Source organism: Pelodiscus sinensis, chromosome 7 (assembly GCF_049634645.1).
Source record: "Pelodiscus sinensis isolate JC-2024 chromosome 7, ASM4963464v1, whole genome shotgun sequence".
Taxonomy (NCBI): Eukaryota; Metazoa; Chordata; order Testudines; family Trionychidae; genus Pelodiscus; species Pelodiscus sinensis.
In genome coordinates this window covers 16,005,282-16,021,287 of record NC_134717.1, presented here as the reverse complement: position 1 = coordinate 16,021,287, position 16,006 = coordinate 16,005,282, and the positions used below count along the sequence as shown (strand labels likewise).

Sequence of the window (16,006 nt, the reverse complement as noted above, 5' to 3'; positions counted from 1 at the left end):
GTGTGCAATCCCAGCATCACCCCAGCCTAGTCATGATGCAGTGGCAAAAGCAGAGCTTTCCCATGATACGCACCTCTGCTGAGGTGTCAATAGCCCTGACACCCTCAACAAACAAGAACTAAGGAGATGAAGGCATCAGAGTTCCCTCTTTCTGCCTATCTTTGGGGAGCAAATAGCGGACTCAGCTTACATTTAAAACCTATGAGTGTAGCCTTGTTCACTCCCATTACTTCCTCCTCTGTTCCTGCTCAATGCCATCATTCTTTCTTCCTTATTCATTTCGTGCCCCTCATTCCCTCTTCAGGCTTATTCCTATGGCTTAAAATTTCATCTTCTCCAATCATTTTCACCAATGAAACTCAAATTCAAATATTCATAGACAGAAAACACACGAGATGTGAACGTAACTGAAGCAAAATCCTTTATGAATTCTATTAATATAGTCACAGATTTTTAAAATTAATTGCCCGTCTCCAGTATTTCATTTGAAGTTGACACATGAACATCTCTGGAATAATATTTGGAAGTAAGTAGCACTGAAATGTTCAATACTACACAAAGCAGAAAAGGAGCTCATTTATTTAAAATTCAAAAATATACTGTAAACCTATCTCTCTGTCTCAAGAAAACATAATGCAAGAAACAGGATTATCTTCCTGTATTTTATGGTCTTGATCTTACATGCTTAAACCTAGTTTCCTATTCAGGAATTTGACTGTCAGTTTATTGGAAAGCAGTAGTATAATGTTTATTCACATTGGTTGTGCCAGCAAAGATTTCTGTCAAGCTTGGTTGTACTGATAGAGAGAAAAATGTACAAATGACTGTTTCCATATACACAGCAGATGGATAGAATCTTAAAATGATTGCATATTAATATTACTATTATACATTTCTAATTAGCAACTCCACCATATAAAGGCTTCTTCAATAGGCACTTTAACAAAAATTAAAGAAAATATTTATCAGGGCTTCTGTTTGTTTAATTAGAAAACCCTGAATGTTACACAAATGGATATATTAAAAATACAGCTCTGTTAAAACAAATACTTCACATGCAGAAACCAAGGTGTGCTAAGAATGACCAGACCAAATTTGACTGAGAGGCATTGCAGCCTCATGCAGGAGGTCCAGCATGACTCAGGTGTGGCATTCCCCTCCCACATTAATAATAGAGGTTGTGACTCAGATTTCAGCCTTACTCTGGGCCTGAGGCAATGCACCAGGCTGAGAATCTGAAATTAGGAACAAAATCAGGGAAGATTCTCCCTTCCCTTAGCATGGAAGATTCTCCTACCCTTAGCATCAGGGAGAGGGAGGGCTAGGAGTGGCCTTCCAGATGCACCCAGGGCAGAGCCTCTCCAGCTCTAGCCAGCAAGCAGAATCAGGACATCCTTACATCCTAAAGTGTTTAGCTAGTAATTTAAACACAGTCTGTTTTCCAAAGAAGTGTTCAGAGTTTCCTGGGAACTGTGGTCATTAGTATCTGTGAAAATCAAGCAGCATTTAGGCTTGTCTGTGCTGGGACATCCAGGAAAATTAGTTCAAATTAAATGTGTTAATTTGAAGTGGATTAATTAAACCACATTAAATCCATATGTGGATGATGCTGATCAAAATTAAAGAGGCCTTATTTATGTAGTTTAAATCACTGTGGAAGTGAATGAAACTTTACTTTACTTTGATTCTGAATGAAGATGTTCACATATACTTTTTTTTACATGATTTCATTAATCCTCTTCAAATTCACACCTTTAAATAATTCAGATTAATTTTCCTGGATGTCCTATCTTCAGGCACCCAAGTTAGAAAAAATTGTCCAATGTGCATTAGCTTTTTTTTCTCAGCTGGGAGATTATTCCATTTACACTTCTCTGTGTAGTATATAAAGCTGTAAAAATAATTTTATAGGTAATGGTTTTGCAAGTGCTGTGTACATATTGCAAAGAACCCTTTAGTCCTTTTTGGTAAAGTAACCTTATGTCTAAAGAAATAATGTATTAGATGTGATTTGTTCAATTTTCAGGTAGAGCAAACAGACGTTAAAAGTACATGCTAGAAGGAACACTGTCAGATGTAGATTCTAAAAGCCTGTAGGGCAACACCTGGAATATAACATATTTACTCCTGTGGGTTATTACAGTTCCAGTATTCGTCTGTCTTCTGTTAAATCATGTATAGAGCTATTTTGTGTGACCATTGTTCCACAGGCTGCCTTAAATTAGGGACCAGTTTGGAGAAAAAAATAGATATTGGGCCATTTTACGAGACTATGAATCAAATCAAAGTTTTGGGTCTTAAAGAACTGAATTATTTACAGAAATGAATTAGCTTCAGCTCTTTGCTCATGATTCAGTTCACTTGAATGGTCTTTTTTATATTTTTACTTTAAATTCACTAACAGTAAAGACAGGCAATGTAGATTTGTACTTCCAAGTGACAGCCTCATGTATTCTAGTTTAACTTTTAAAAAGCCAAAACGGACTAGAAACTAGGCTCCATGCATAGAGTTAAGCCTGTGATTATGTTTCAAAAAGGAATCACAAGAGACAGACTGAACATGTGACAATACATTTATAGTTTCAAAAATGTCCTTTGATTATGGTAATACATTTTAAATGAAATATTTAGCAAAAACATTCCTCTGTGTCAAAAATCTAAATAATAAGAAGACACTTGAATAAAATTTAAAAATTCCCTGCTGCATATACAGGTGTGTAATCTGATTCAAGTCAATTATACATTATGATGTGAATGCTTCCAATCATATTATGATAACTGTAGGTATTTAAATTTTCTGTCTCATTTGATTGTTTCTTGCCTGTCATGATAGATGTACCTTTTTGTCGATATTGAATCAAGAAACAATTAAGCTGATCACATCCTCAGCTAGTGCAAATCAGTGTAGCTGTATTGAAGTCAGTGCAACTACAGTGATTTACATCAGCAGGAGATATGACCCTTACTTTGTATTCTTTTCAACTGTTTTGGATCCAGAAGAACAAAACAAAGATTGGTAATGTCATATTAAAATTATTACGATGTATATGTTTGGTATGAAATGGGGAACCAGGAAAAATGTCATTATCTGATTTACAGAGTGGGTTTGGGAGTTTACTCCGTGGGGGAAATGGCTTACAGTAGGACACGTTGCACCTCTATAAACCAAAACTCTCTGGTCCGGCAACCATCATGCCACAGGGGGTGGGGAGTCTGGCACAATGTGAGGGCAGAGAGGAAACCTGGCATTCAACCCAGCTGGACTGGGGTGGCAGGAGCCGTGAAGGCCAGTGCATGGGAAGGGTATGCCAGGAAGACCCGAGCATGACCTAGCTGGGCTGCTGGGGGAGCCAGGAAGCTCAGTAGAGCGGCAGGGCAGGAGATGGGGTTGGTAACAGGGGAGCCAGAAATGACCTCCCCTGATCTGGCAAAATCCCTTCTTTGGGACCAATTAGGTCCCCAGCGTACCAGACCAGGGAGGTCCAACCTGTATCCCTCTGGAAAGAGTCTCCTTCATGAAACAACTCAATATAATAATACAGTGCTCGGTAATATTATTTTATTATTTATTTCTTACAGGTAGCCAACCAGGTTGTTCAAGCTCTACTTACTCAAAAGGTAGATTGTTTCTCTGATTTTTGGCATGTAAACCATTGAATTAGAAATGCATGTTTTTATTCAGAATAAATTTTTCAGTTTGTGTTTCATTGATGCAACTGCAAAGTGTCAAAATATGACCAGTGTTCTCCCAGTAATCATCCTGAATAATAATTTTGGGAACTGGGTGCCTGCTAGGATTGATAATGGAATATATAGCTTCATCCCATTCAATATTTAGAATTGGCTTGGCTAAGATCAGTAATTCTTCATAGTTCCTCCTATCTTTGTTTTTGTGTGTCCTATCCACAATGTGTCCTGTCTCCCAATCTGGTTCCTTTTGGGCATCAAAAAAATAGCATCATAATCTTGTGGGCTCTCAGCAGAATGTAAGGGTTATAGGCGAAAGCCTGTTCCTCCAGATGGAAATGGAAGGTTTCCATATACACAGCAGAGGAATGGATAGTCTAAGGCTGGGTAGTAAAGAAGATATACAGGGAATGCTTGAGCTTCATGCTATGGAACTGAATTGTATAGCAGTTTTGCATATGGCAACAGTGCAGATTGGGATTTATGGGTAGGCCATGTAGGAATATCTGGAGGACAACCACCCATATTCACAAATTCTAAAGATCAGTGGACAGACCATATGGAGGGAACAATTAACATTTGCTAAAGCCCTACACACACTACCGTTACTACAAAATGACTCCATACGTGTTCCTCCTGGTTGGGGAAGAATATTTCATCTCCACATCTTCAGAACAAAATCTTTGACTCTGTGCCACCAATTCCACCTTGCGTAGATTTGGAAATGAGTCTGCACTCTCAAGCTTTGTGGTGGTCTACAGAGGTCAGCTATGAGGCAAGGCAATCTGGGGAAGCTTATACTGTTGCTATATATAAAATCAGAGGATTGATCCTTGTGCACTTAAAGCAATTGCATATCTTATAATGGTGACATATTTGCTAGTGATTCACTTTCAATATTTTAGTCTATAATTTAGGAAATATTGTGTTTATTTTCCAAAAACAGACAGAAACGCTCTGAATCCTTTTGTGCTGAAAGTCAGATTTTTTATGACAACATATTTTCTCAAGAATGGATCCACCCAAAGTCATAGGAACCATGGAGTTTTTGCAGATATAATAAAAAAGATTTAAATACATTTAATAAAGAGATTTGCTGAGTATTGATGGTATTTAACAGCTGCTTACCTACTGCTGAGTAGTACCAGCTAATTTAACATCCATGGAATGGAGAGGGTATTCTTCTAAATGCTAATAACTGTTAAGTGTTACAGTACTCCCACCTCTGTTCATACTGAGATCATTTATAAGAGGAGAGGAGAACAATAGGTGTAGGAAATTGGACTTTTTGGGTCACTCACAAAAAGCTAATCTCTATACAAATCCAGGTAATAACTGGTAAACAGATAAATCTACCATAGTGCAACTAAGCAGTAAGACATTGTAAGCCATGCCACAGTGAGATATCAAACCTCTGGGGCATAGTGATGCATGAAGACAAGCTGAGAGCTTTCAAAGATTCAAGAAGAGTAATATCACACAGTAACCTGTATTGGGTATGCTTTATTGTGATTTTGAAATTGCTCCACAAGGGCTAATTTTTGTTTAAATTAAGTATGTACTGTACTGTAAGGGATAAAGTACTACACCCAGCAGTGTATGAGAAGTCTGTGGTTCCACTGAGAGATTCTGATGAGATAAACTGAAAGAGTAAAGCCTGAGTGATTTGTCAATGTCACTGAAACCTTGAGATGGAATTACAGTCTTAAATGTGCTCTTCTGGAGTATATCGTGTTATAATACATAAGGAATTCCTCTGCTATGGCCAGCTTTTTACCAAGAGCATGCAAAAAATGTGTGAAATTGTGAATTTTCCTGAAATAACCCCTGAGCAAAATTTCACGTTTTTATGCAGATTTTTTTGGGGGGAGAGGGGAGGAATTCACCCCATTTACAAATAGATTTTTCCTCTGGGAAATCTGAGAAATCAAATCTGCAAATACATTTTGTGTGTTTGCTGGTGTGGGGAGGGGGGTTGCACAGCCCTGTTAATTTATGTGCATATCATCAACTATCATTCTTCATGTATCCAGAGATAGCATAACTCAGCATGGCAGAATTAGTTCCCATGGGCAAAGAGGGAGGTAGTATTTTGAGGCTCCACACAGGAGGTGAATCCCCTGCACAATTTGTAACCTACCACTGCTAGGGTTTCCTATGTGCAACACATGGGAAAGAGCCTAAAAAAAAGGTAGGAAAATGGGGTACTGCTGCTACAGAGCATTTCCCTTTTCTTGTCATGTTAACACTCTAGAAGCAGATTCCAGAAGTCTGGAGTAAACTGTGTGAAATAGTTTTTCACCCTTTGTGAGGTTTCCATCCCCTCTCCAGAGATCCCTAGTGCTCAGTGGAGAAAGTGTGGCTGGGTGCTTGGGTCTAAGTTTTCCTAAAGATCTGGATCAACATGGTGACATTGGAGTTACAGTGCATAATGGAATTGCCAATTGATCCATATATATGACCTTTGCTTTTCACCCTGCTACACCAGGGTCCTTGCAGGCAAGGGCTGACCCATGTTCTCTGCTTTAGGATCCACAAGGTCCCTTTCTAATCTTTAAATTGTTGCCACCTGTTATCTGGTATTACAAGTTTCCTTTCGAGCTGTGTATGGCGAATATGTGGACAGTAATGAAGCCTTACTACAGAGGAAATGGATTCAAAGGAAAGGCTGTGGATTTCTACAGTTTGAAGGAAAGCCATCATTTCCCAGCTGAGGGAAAATAGTTCTGGTATTGCAGAATAGTGCAGTGGGTGTTTGTAAGAATAAACACCTCAAAGACTATGTGACACCAACAGCTGGCCTATATTTACCAGAAGTTTCACGCTCCAGTAGTTGATCTTCTAGTGTTCGATTTAAAGTGTTTAGTATAGACCCCTAAATTGAACACTAAGGGCGGCTTCAGCTGGTGTCCAATATTCCTCCTTTTGTGAGGAGTAAGGGCAGCCGAAGGGAGCATTTGCTCTGTTGGTTTCCCACAGAATGGATGCCACCATGGCTCGGCTGAAGGTAAGCCAACTCCAGCTACTCATTTTGCATAGCTGGAGTGGTGTGCCATAAGCTGACTTTCCAGGTCCAATGTATACCTGGCCTCAGATACTACAACACTGTGAGAGAAATTTGTGGAGTCACTTTTTTAATATCCACTCATTCTACCATCAGAAAAGGACATAATGAGATACTTCAGGATTTGTTAATTATGGTGCTACCTGCCTACTGATCAATTTACTATTTTAATATAACCAGGCATTCTACTTTACATGAATATTTTAATGTTCTAAAGACCTCCACAGTTTGCTCTTAAAGTGAAAGGTTTGAGAGGCTACATTGGTCAGGTTATGTCTACACTTGCAGAATTTTTTTGCTGACAGTTTTGTCAGTATTAGAAAACTGCTAAAAGAAAAGTGCTGCTTTGTGTTCACATTGTTATCTACAGGCATCAGAGAATTTTTACATATTCAGTATTTCTATTGCCAGTGAGAGTTGTGCACTGTAGTAGCCTACTAGGCATTGCTCTGGGACACAAAGCAAATCATTATTGTGGTGGAGGGGTGTGTTTGTGAACTAAGGATATTAAATTGTGGTTATCTAACTAATCATATAGTCGCTACAATTTGTGTCGACTACACTACTAGTCGATAAAGAACACTATGCAAAGCTACATTTAAATATAGAGGTGCAGTGTCCCCGACCAGCGTGAACCTGGACTCCTCGGTCCAGCTCATGCCGACTCCACCACGCTTCATTAGCATAAACTCACCCGTGCGCTATTCCGCTCGCCAACTGATTCGAACCAGGAAGTGTGCTCAGGACACGTTAGTTCAAATCAAATCCCTGGATTCAAACTAACGTTACTCCTCATAAAAATCAAAACCAAGGGGTTTGACTCGAACAAACGTGTCTCAGAGCGCACTTCCTGGTTCAGATCAGATGGCGAGCAGAATAGTGTGCGGGCAAGATTATGCTAATGAAGCACGGGATATTTAAATCCCCGCTTCATTAGCAATTTCGGTAGGCTACATTTGCATCCCTAGTTTGAACTAGGGAGCAAGTGTAGACGTACCCTGAGAGAATTAAAGCTTTAGGAATTCAATACACCTCAAATAGATATCATTGCCTCATCATTTTTGAAGGCATCAAATGTGTAACTTAGGATATGTCTACACTACAGCGCTAATTCGAACTAAGCTAATTTGAATTAGCGCATCTAGACTTAAAAACTAGTTCGAATTAGCGTTTTGCTAATTCAAACTAGCATGTCCATATTGAGTGGATCCTGAACAGAGGTTAAGGCTGGCCGGAAGCAGTGCCGGCAGGGCATCAAAGTAGGACTTAGAGCGTGGAGCTGCTGTCTCAGGCTAGCCGAGGGCTGTGCTTAAAGGGACCCGACCCCCACCCTGGACAAACAGTTCTCAGGGGTGCCCCGCTTGCAAAGCAGTCCTGGCTTGGAGTGCCCTGAGTGCCCACACTTGGAACATCACAGCACTCGGCCATCAGCCCAGCTGCACTTGCCCCAGGCTGCCATCCGGGGGGAGGGGACAATCAGGGGGCTGCAGGAGAACTTCTACCCCGAGCAGCCCGCAAAGCCAGCCCAGTCCTTCCCATCGGGGGCTCGTAGCCCATTCCTCCCTCACCTCTTTCCACTTACCCCTACCTAGCCCCCCTTCCTGATGTAAAAAATAAAGGACACGTGTGTTCAAAAATAGAAACTCTCTTTATTGAACAAAACTGGGGGAGACTGGGAAAAGGAGGTAGGAGAGGGGAAAAGAGAGGCTGCGAGAGGGGAGGGCAACTAAAATGATCAGGGGTTTGGAACAGGTCCCATATGAAGAGAGGCTAAAGAGACTGGGACTTTTCAGCTTAGAGAAGAGGAGACAGAGGGGGGATATGATAGAGGTCTCTAAAAGTATGAATGGTGTGGAGAGGGTGCATGAAGAAAAGTTCTCCATTAGTTCCCATAATAGAAGGACTAGAGGACACCAAAGGAAAGGAATGGGTAGCAGGCTTCAAACTAGTAACAGAAAGTTATTCTTCACAAAGCAAATAGTCAACCTGTGGAACTCCTTGCTACAGGAGGCTGTGAAGGCTAGAACTAGAACAGAGTTTAAAGAGAAGTTAGATCAATTCATGGAGGTTGGGTCCATGGAGTGGTATTAGCCAGAGGGTAGGAGTGGTGTCCCTGCCCAAAGCTTGTGGAAGGCTGGAAAGGGATAGCATGAGACAAATGGCTTGGTCACTGTCTTTGGTCCATCCCCTCCAGGGTACCTAGGGTTGGCTGCTGTCAGCAGACAGGCTACTGGAGTAGATGGACCTTTGGTCTGACCCAGTACGGCCATTCTAAGCTCAGGGCTCAGGTTCGGGGGTCTCAGTGGACCATCTTGATTTTCATAGAAAGCTGCTCCTGGGTGGCCAGGCTGGCAACTCTCCTGCCCTAGACGGCCACTTTCCTGTGCTTAGTGCGGAGGTCGTGGACGAGGTCCACGATGTCTGCACTAGACCAGGCGGGTGCCCGCCTCTTGCGGTCCTGGGCAGGCTCCCGAGAGCCGCCAGCCTGGTCCCGGGAAGAGGCGGAGGGCTGGGGGGCATCGGGTGGCTGGCTCGAGGTGTGCCAGGTGCAGGGTCTGCTGGCTGCGTGCTGGCAGGCTTGCAACTGGCACGGGCACCGTAGCCAGCCCGTGCCCCTTTAAGGGCTCCAGGGCCGGGAGGGGGGCATATGAGTTTCCCTGGTGTTGGCCAGAGTGGTTAGCAGGGAAAGCTGGGGAGGGCTAGCCTCCCACTAGTTCGAATTAAGTGGCTACACAGCCCTTAATTCGAACTAGTAAGTTCGATCTAGGCTTAGTGCTCGTGGAATGAGGTTTACCTAGTTCGAGCTAAGTGCTCCGCTAGTTCAAATTAAGTTCGAACTAGCGGAGCGCTATTGTAGCGCCTATCAAAGTTAATTCGAACTAATGTCCATTAGTTCGAATTAACTTTGTAGTGTAGACATACCCTTAGATAGTTTTTAAACCACTTAAAATAAGCACTGTCCTATTAATGTATCTAGGGAAAATAAGTTTATAATTCATCCAGTGATACCTCTATAACTAAAGATATTTCAGCATGCTTCCAGTGGTCTCAGGGCAAGATTTTCTCATTGTGTAGTGACCTCTTTTGTATTCTCTGTGCTGGCTATAGTACACTTTAGATAAGAACCGCCACTTCGGCAGACAGGCACTTTAGTTACTTCTGACTATAATTTCCCACTCTGAGCAGCTACCTCATCAGGTTCATTCACCTCCGTGGGTCAATACATTGTTAATGCTATTGACAGACAAGCATATTGAAGCCAGAGGCCTGTTTCTCCACCATGTGATGAAAAATAAATGTACTTAGGCAGTGCCAGAATATAGCAGCTGTTCTAAATGTAAAGAAACTGAAAAGAGTGGTTATACTTTTTGTGGGAATAAATGTGCCTGCAGTTTATTTGCTCACATGAGTACCACTAGGATTGCAATCCTTTCTGATTTTTGCAGGTCATGCTGACTGTAACACAGAGATCTCATGTCCTGCAAAATAGACTACCACCTTTATTATATAACTGTGTGCAGAGAGTTAAAGTCAAAGCCTACCTAATCACTATAGAATTTCACTTTGTTGCAGATTGCTATGTCCCTTTAAATGGCCAATGAGAGGAAGTCTTAGGCCCATATCTGAAATTTGTATTCAAATATACTTTCAGCCAAGCTGTACCGTGAGGCCAATTTATGGCCCTAAGTTTGAGAGTTGCTTTGTTCAAAATACTGTGCTATCAACAAACACTTCTGTCCTGCTGCTAAAGATAGATCTGTTCAAAAAATGGATCCAATATGTTATAGTCAGCATACTTTAGTGCTACTATCAATTGCTAGGTATACCTATGTGGTTCAGAATATGTGCCAGGTTTTGCTCCATGTACCAAATACTTTAATGATTGAAATTCCATAGGAATATCAAAAATATAAAGAAAAGTCACCACCTTCTGCAACAGCACAGAAATTGCAGAAGAGTGGAGCAATGAAAGGGTTGCAGATGCTGCCAAAAGCCGTTAATTAAAATATTATTTTTTTAATTTGCAATTGTTTACAATACTCACTTAGATAATTGCTGTTAAAATGTATTTGCATATTACCTTTTTCATTTTTAATTGGGCAAACATTGATTCCTCCTACCCTTGCAATTTTGATGGAATATACACCAACATGGCTAATGTTTACTTCATGGATTGTATATCAGCACTATCAAAGATGCCATTGTGGCTCTGAGAATAAAGCATTTGTTATGTTCCTTCAGCTATCTGGTTGCATAGCTCCACAGGACTCCTCGTCGCCGCTGCTGCAGCACGAGAGCATAAAACAGGTTTTGCATAAACAGTGGGTCTAGTAAAGTGGTCTTTCATTAATATTTTGCTAGCAGAATAGTGATTGCAAAAAGAACAAACATTTAGGATCTGCACGTAGGCCTGGGTCCAGAAAAGCACTTAAGTACGTGCTTAATTTCAATAGGTTTCTTATGTATATAAATAATGCTTGAAGTGCTTTTGGTCTTAGATGCAAGTGTGATAGACATCTAAAATCTAGACTATATCAATTCCCATTAGACCATAATAATTCTAAAGAAGATAAAATTAATGGGCTAAATTACTCGGCAATTTCTCTTTAAATAGTTATCCGTTCAGTTACAAAAATTGCATCATCAAATTTGACGATTGAAATATTTTATAGTGTGGAATTATGCTGGGTATATAAAAACACATACATGGTTTTCTAGTTTATCATGCCACCATTCACTCTGTTCTGAGCGGTGATTTGGACTTTGTGGCAACCTAAGAGATAAGGGGCTAAGATTCAGTTTTACTGCCCTGTACTAGACCTGGGGAATGGGTATAGCTAACACTATCCCCCTCTAGAGGTGAAAGATGAAAGGTAGCCTTTGGCTAATTGACCTGCACTCTTCAGCTCAGGCATACGGGCTTTAAAAACCAGAGATCCCAGGTGAAATCTCAGCAGCAGACAACCCAGCCAGGGTCATCATGTTACAAATAGTAGCTCTTATTGGTAGTTAATCTGGGTGAACCTTTAAAACTCGGGATGAGATTCGTCAGCCTAAGCTGTAGCAGACTCATCATCCTCTGTCTGTGGTCAAACCACCTCTAGAGTGGCTAGTCCAGAGCTGGTGGACAGGAAGACGTATGGAAGATAAAGAGTCTTGGCATTCCCCCCTTTTCAATGCAGCAGTTAGCACAACTCAGCCAGCATGGACAGTGGTACTCTTTTCTTTTTGTACAACTGCTCCAGAGCAAGCAGAAGTAGGTAGGGAAAGGGAGGAGGTTTTGGAGGAGCCACTTTGATCTACTTCTAGAATAGAGTAGCTTACAAAGCACATGGAACATTAGGGCTGCACTTAAAGACACAGTCCAGTTCTCTGAAAACATAATTATTCTTATGTTTTCTGATTTATTTTATGACCATATCAGTATAATAAAACACACGGCTGCTAAGGTTTAACTGGCATTGCACTCCAAAAGCATATGTACTGTAACTAATGTTTCTGCATATTAAATATTATCTTGGGATGATCAAAAAATCAGGGAAATGTTGTAGTATCTTGCTTTCTGATTTATTTCTGCTATTTTGAAAATTTTACTCATTTGTCTCTTCTTAAGCTTCCTATTCCATAAAATATTTTCAAGAGTTTTTCATTGCATAGTTTCCTTAATCCTCCTATTTGTTCTTCTATGTTGTAGGATCTAAGGGAAGAATGCATAAAGCTGAAAACAAGAGTTTTTGATTTGGAACAACAAAATCGAATGTTGAATGTGCTTTTCCAACAAAGGGTCAAACCAGCTTCTGACCTCCTTCTCCAGGTAGGAAGAAACCTTTGCCTCTGGAATCTGCTAAATTCAGATGCAGTACAATTACATAATATTAATCTTCCTAATATAATATTAGCTAGCAAGAAGTGACAACTCATAGTCATAATGTATTAGTGGAAAGCCAGTTATCTATCATCTCATACCAGTTGAAATTGAAAACATACACTGCCAAACTCTGGCTGTGCATCATGTGCAGAAGTGGAGAGAGAAGTGTATCTGAGGAATAACTTACTTTTAGAGTTATCATGTGCCGAAAGTGTCCATCAACACATATTACTTTTAGAGGTGCCTTCTCAGGATGATAAATGGGATGATATGTGGGTTCATTATTCCTTCGGGGGGGGGGGGGCAAAAGTTGTCATCATATATTTCCATGATATTTTCTATTAGAAGGAAATCAGTCTGTTTAGCTTTCTCCATGTTTGCTGTAGTGATTCAATGCATTTTGTAGGCCCAGAGCAATATTTTATTTACCTTTTCTCTGAGACAAGACAGTCAAGAACTCACAGGTAGAGTGACCTATCTCCCACTCTTTCTTATTAGTCTCAAAAAATCAGGAAGGCTGCAGATTTCTTTTGATTTGGCATTTCCCTTAATATAAAATTACATTTATCTTCCCTATTATTCTTTATTCCCCTTCCCATTAGAATTGTCTTCCGATATCAAAGAAAAGTACATGAGAATACAGAATTTGGCCTATGTAAGAGCATGAGTAATACTCTTATGAAATTTCCAGGTGTTCCGCATATGTAAATGATGGTGAAATTTGGCTCTTAGGATGGCATGTATCTTTTCAAAGGAACTGGCGTCAGACCTATGACAAACATTATTTGAAACTGTACTGCTCCAAGTGCTAGGCAGAGAATGGACCTGCATTGGTAGCAGAAGGGAATAGATGATCTAGTATGTCTTTATTTTTAGCTTGCGTGAATTTGTAACATTTATCATTGTTGCCTCTCCATGGTTTAGCAGGCAAGATCTTCATATCTGCAGAATTTTTCTGGCTTCACTTGCTTAGTCTTTATTGGCCAAGTGACAAGGGGCACCAGGTTCATTCCTAAACGCCAGGTCTTCGATCTGTCAGCAAAGTGTATGTGTGTTGTGCAACTGAAACAGGTCATCAAATATATTGAGCCCTGGGGAAAAATCAAAGGAAGAGTGTCAGTGTATTTCATACTATCAAGGACTTCTTATAAAGGTGCACATATTTTTTGCAGAAAAACAGAATAGTAAATTTTGAATTACCACAATTTAGTTTCAGAGAGTAGCCGTGTTAGTCTGTAACTGAACAAAACTTAAAAAAACAAATATTTCTGCAGCACCTTAGAGACTAACAAAAAAATATAGATATCATGAGCCTTTGTGGTCACAACCCACTTCTTCAGATGAATGGAGTAAGGGACCCAGAGTACAAATAAATAGCAGAGAAAGAGAGGGAAAGTGGAGGGAAAGAGAAGGAAAGAAAATAGGAAAAAATATTGTCAATTAAAGTGTCAGTTCTAAATGAGGCTAATAGAGTGGGCTGTAAGTACCCGGTGTTTAGCTATTTATATCATTAGGATGTGGAATGTAGCAGCCCATCCTGGTCACTTTGTTCAAACCTTGATTACAGGTGTCAAACTTGTAAATGAAACCCAAGTTCTGCAGCTTCTCTCTCCAGCTGGTTTTTGAAATTGCTTTGTAAGAGTATAGTCACTTTTAGATCCATTAGTGAGTGCCCAGGCAAGTTAAAATGTTCCTCAACAGGTTTCTGTGTGTTACCATTTCACATAACTGATTTGTGTCCATTAATCCTTTGTCGTAGGACTGTCCAGTTTGGCCAATATACATGGCAGAGGGGCATTGCTAGCACTTGATGGCATAGATCACATTAGTGGATGCGTAGTAGTATGAGCCTCTGATGTGGTGGCTTATGTGGTTAGGTCCTGTGATGATGTCATTTGTATAGATGTGTGGACAGAGTTGGTACCAGAGGTTAATTGCAGGGGTGGGTTCCTGAATGAGTATGAAAGAGGAGTTCTGGCTGGTTGCTGGAAATAATTTATTTCAGGTTCAGGGATTGTCTGTGGACGAGGATTGGCCTGTCCCACTAGGCTTCTGAGAGTGAAGAATCATTTTCTAGGATAGGTTGTAAATTGTTAATGATTTACAAGTTTGACACCTGTAATCAAGGTTTGAACAAAGACCTGATCTGGATGGGCTACTGCATTCCACACCCTAATGACATAAAAAGCTAAGAACCCGGGTACTTAAAGCCCATTCAATTAGCCCCATTTAGCACAGACACTCTAATTGACAATATTTTTTCCTATTTTCTTTTCTTCTCTTTCCCTCCTGTCCGGGGCCCATCCGTGGGAGCACCGCACTACAGCCAGGGCTCCACTTCCTAGATTGGGTCCCGGGGTTACTCTGGCCCTTGCTGGGCCCCCGCTGTGATTGTTACTAGTGACGCTTGCTCCGGAGTCGCCACAGTGAGGTGCCCCTGCTTCCCTGTGCCTTCTCTTTGTTCTGGGTTGACTGTTGGTTGGCGGGGAAGGGGGGTTTGGTCCCTCCCGCTCTCCAAACCCCAGCCTAGGATGGGAGAACACTCGGACCCATGTCCTGACTGATGGGGTGCTGCCCGAAACTCACCAGCTCTCGGGCTTCCCAGGCCCGTCCTGGGCTACTTCCTTCCCTGCTGGCCCTCTGGGAGCGTCTCGCCCCCCTCCCCCAGCTCTTTCGGCTCACCCGACGTGTTACGCCACACTCTCGGTCCGTTGCTATCCTCTAGGTCTGGTCTTCACCCTAGGGAGGGAGGGAGGCGCCTGTCTCGCCCCTTTGGCATTGGCTCACTCTTTCTCCCCCTTTCCCCGGGCGTCCATCTGCTTTTTATAGTTCCGCCCCGCTCCCCCCCGGGTCTGCTCCTCTGGGCCATTTACATCCGATGCAGGGTTAGCCCTTCAGGCCCTTTGTCCATCGTCGGCTGCCGCTCGACAGTCTCGCCCTTCCCGCTGATCAATTGTTCCATGCCAGCTGCCCAGCAGCTGAACGGGCCTCCGCAGCGGGGCTCTCTACCACCCAGCGCGCAAGTGCGGGGCCATGCCGCCCCATCACACCTTCCCATCCTCTCCCTTTCTCTGCTATGTATTTGTACCTTAGATCTCTTACTCCATTTACCTGAAGAAGTGGGTTGTGCCCATGAAACCATCTACACTTTTTGTTAGTCTCTAAGCCAGGGCTACTCAACACATGGTCTGTGGGCTGCATGTAGCCTGCGGCCTATTTGTTTGCAGCCCCTGTTGCAGTTTGAGTTTATGCGGGGCTCAACATGTGGCCCGTGGGTGGGAGCCAAAACAAAAAAGTAGTCAGTATAATGGTCTTCTGTTGATATGCATTTTAGTACTTAAATTCCTGGACTGTCATTGCTCATTAAAAGTGTTGTCACATGGGTG

At 41.7% G+C, this 16,006-nt stretch overlaps 1 protein-coding gene across 11 annotated transcripts in view; it reads left to right on the top strand.

The window, feature by feature from the left end:
- Nucleotides 1-16,006, top strand: part of NCKAP5 (NCK associated protein 5) — a 652,533-nt gene that overhangs the window by 500,038 nt on the left and 136,489 nt on the right. For all 11 annotated transcript variants that reach the window (XM_075933271.1, XM_075933270.1, XM_025178765.2 and 8 more), the window contains 2 exons: nucleotides 3,580-3,618; nucleotides 12,447-12,566. In XM_075933271.1, coding sequence (XP_075789386.1) covers nucleotides 3,580-3,618; nucleotides 12,447-12,566 — 159 coding nt within the window. The remainder of the gene's footprint in view (nucleotides 1-3,579; nucleotides 3,619-12,446; nucleotides 12,567-16,006) is intronic.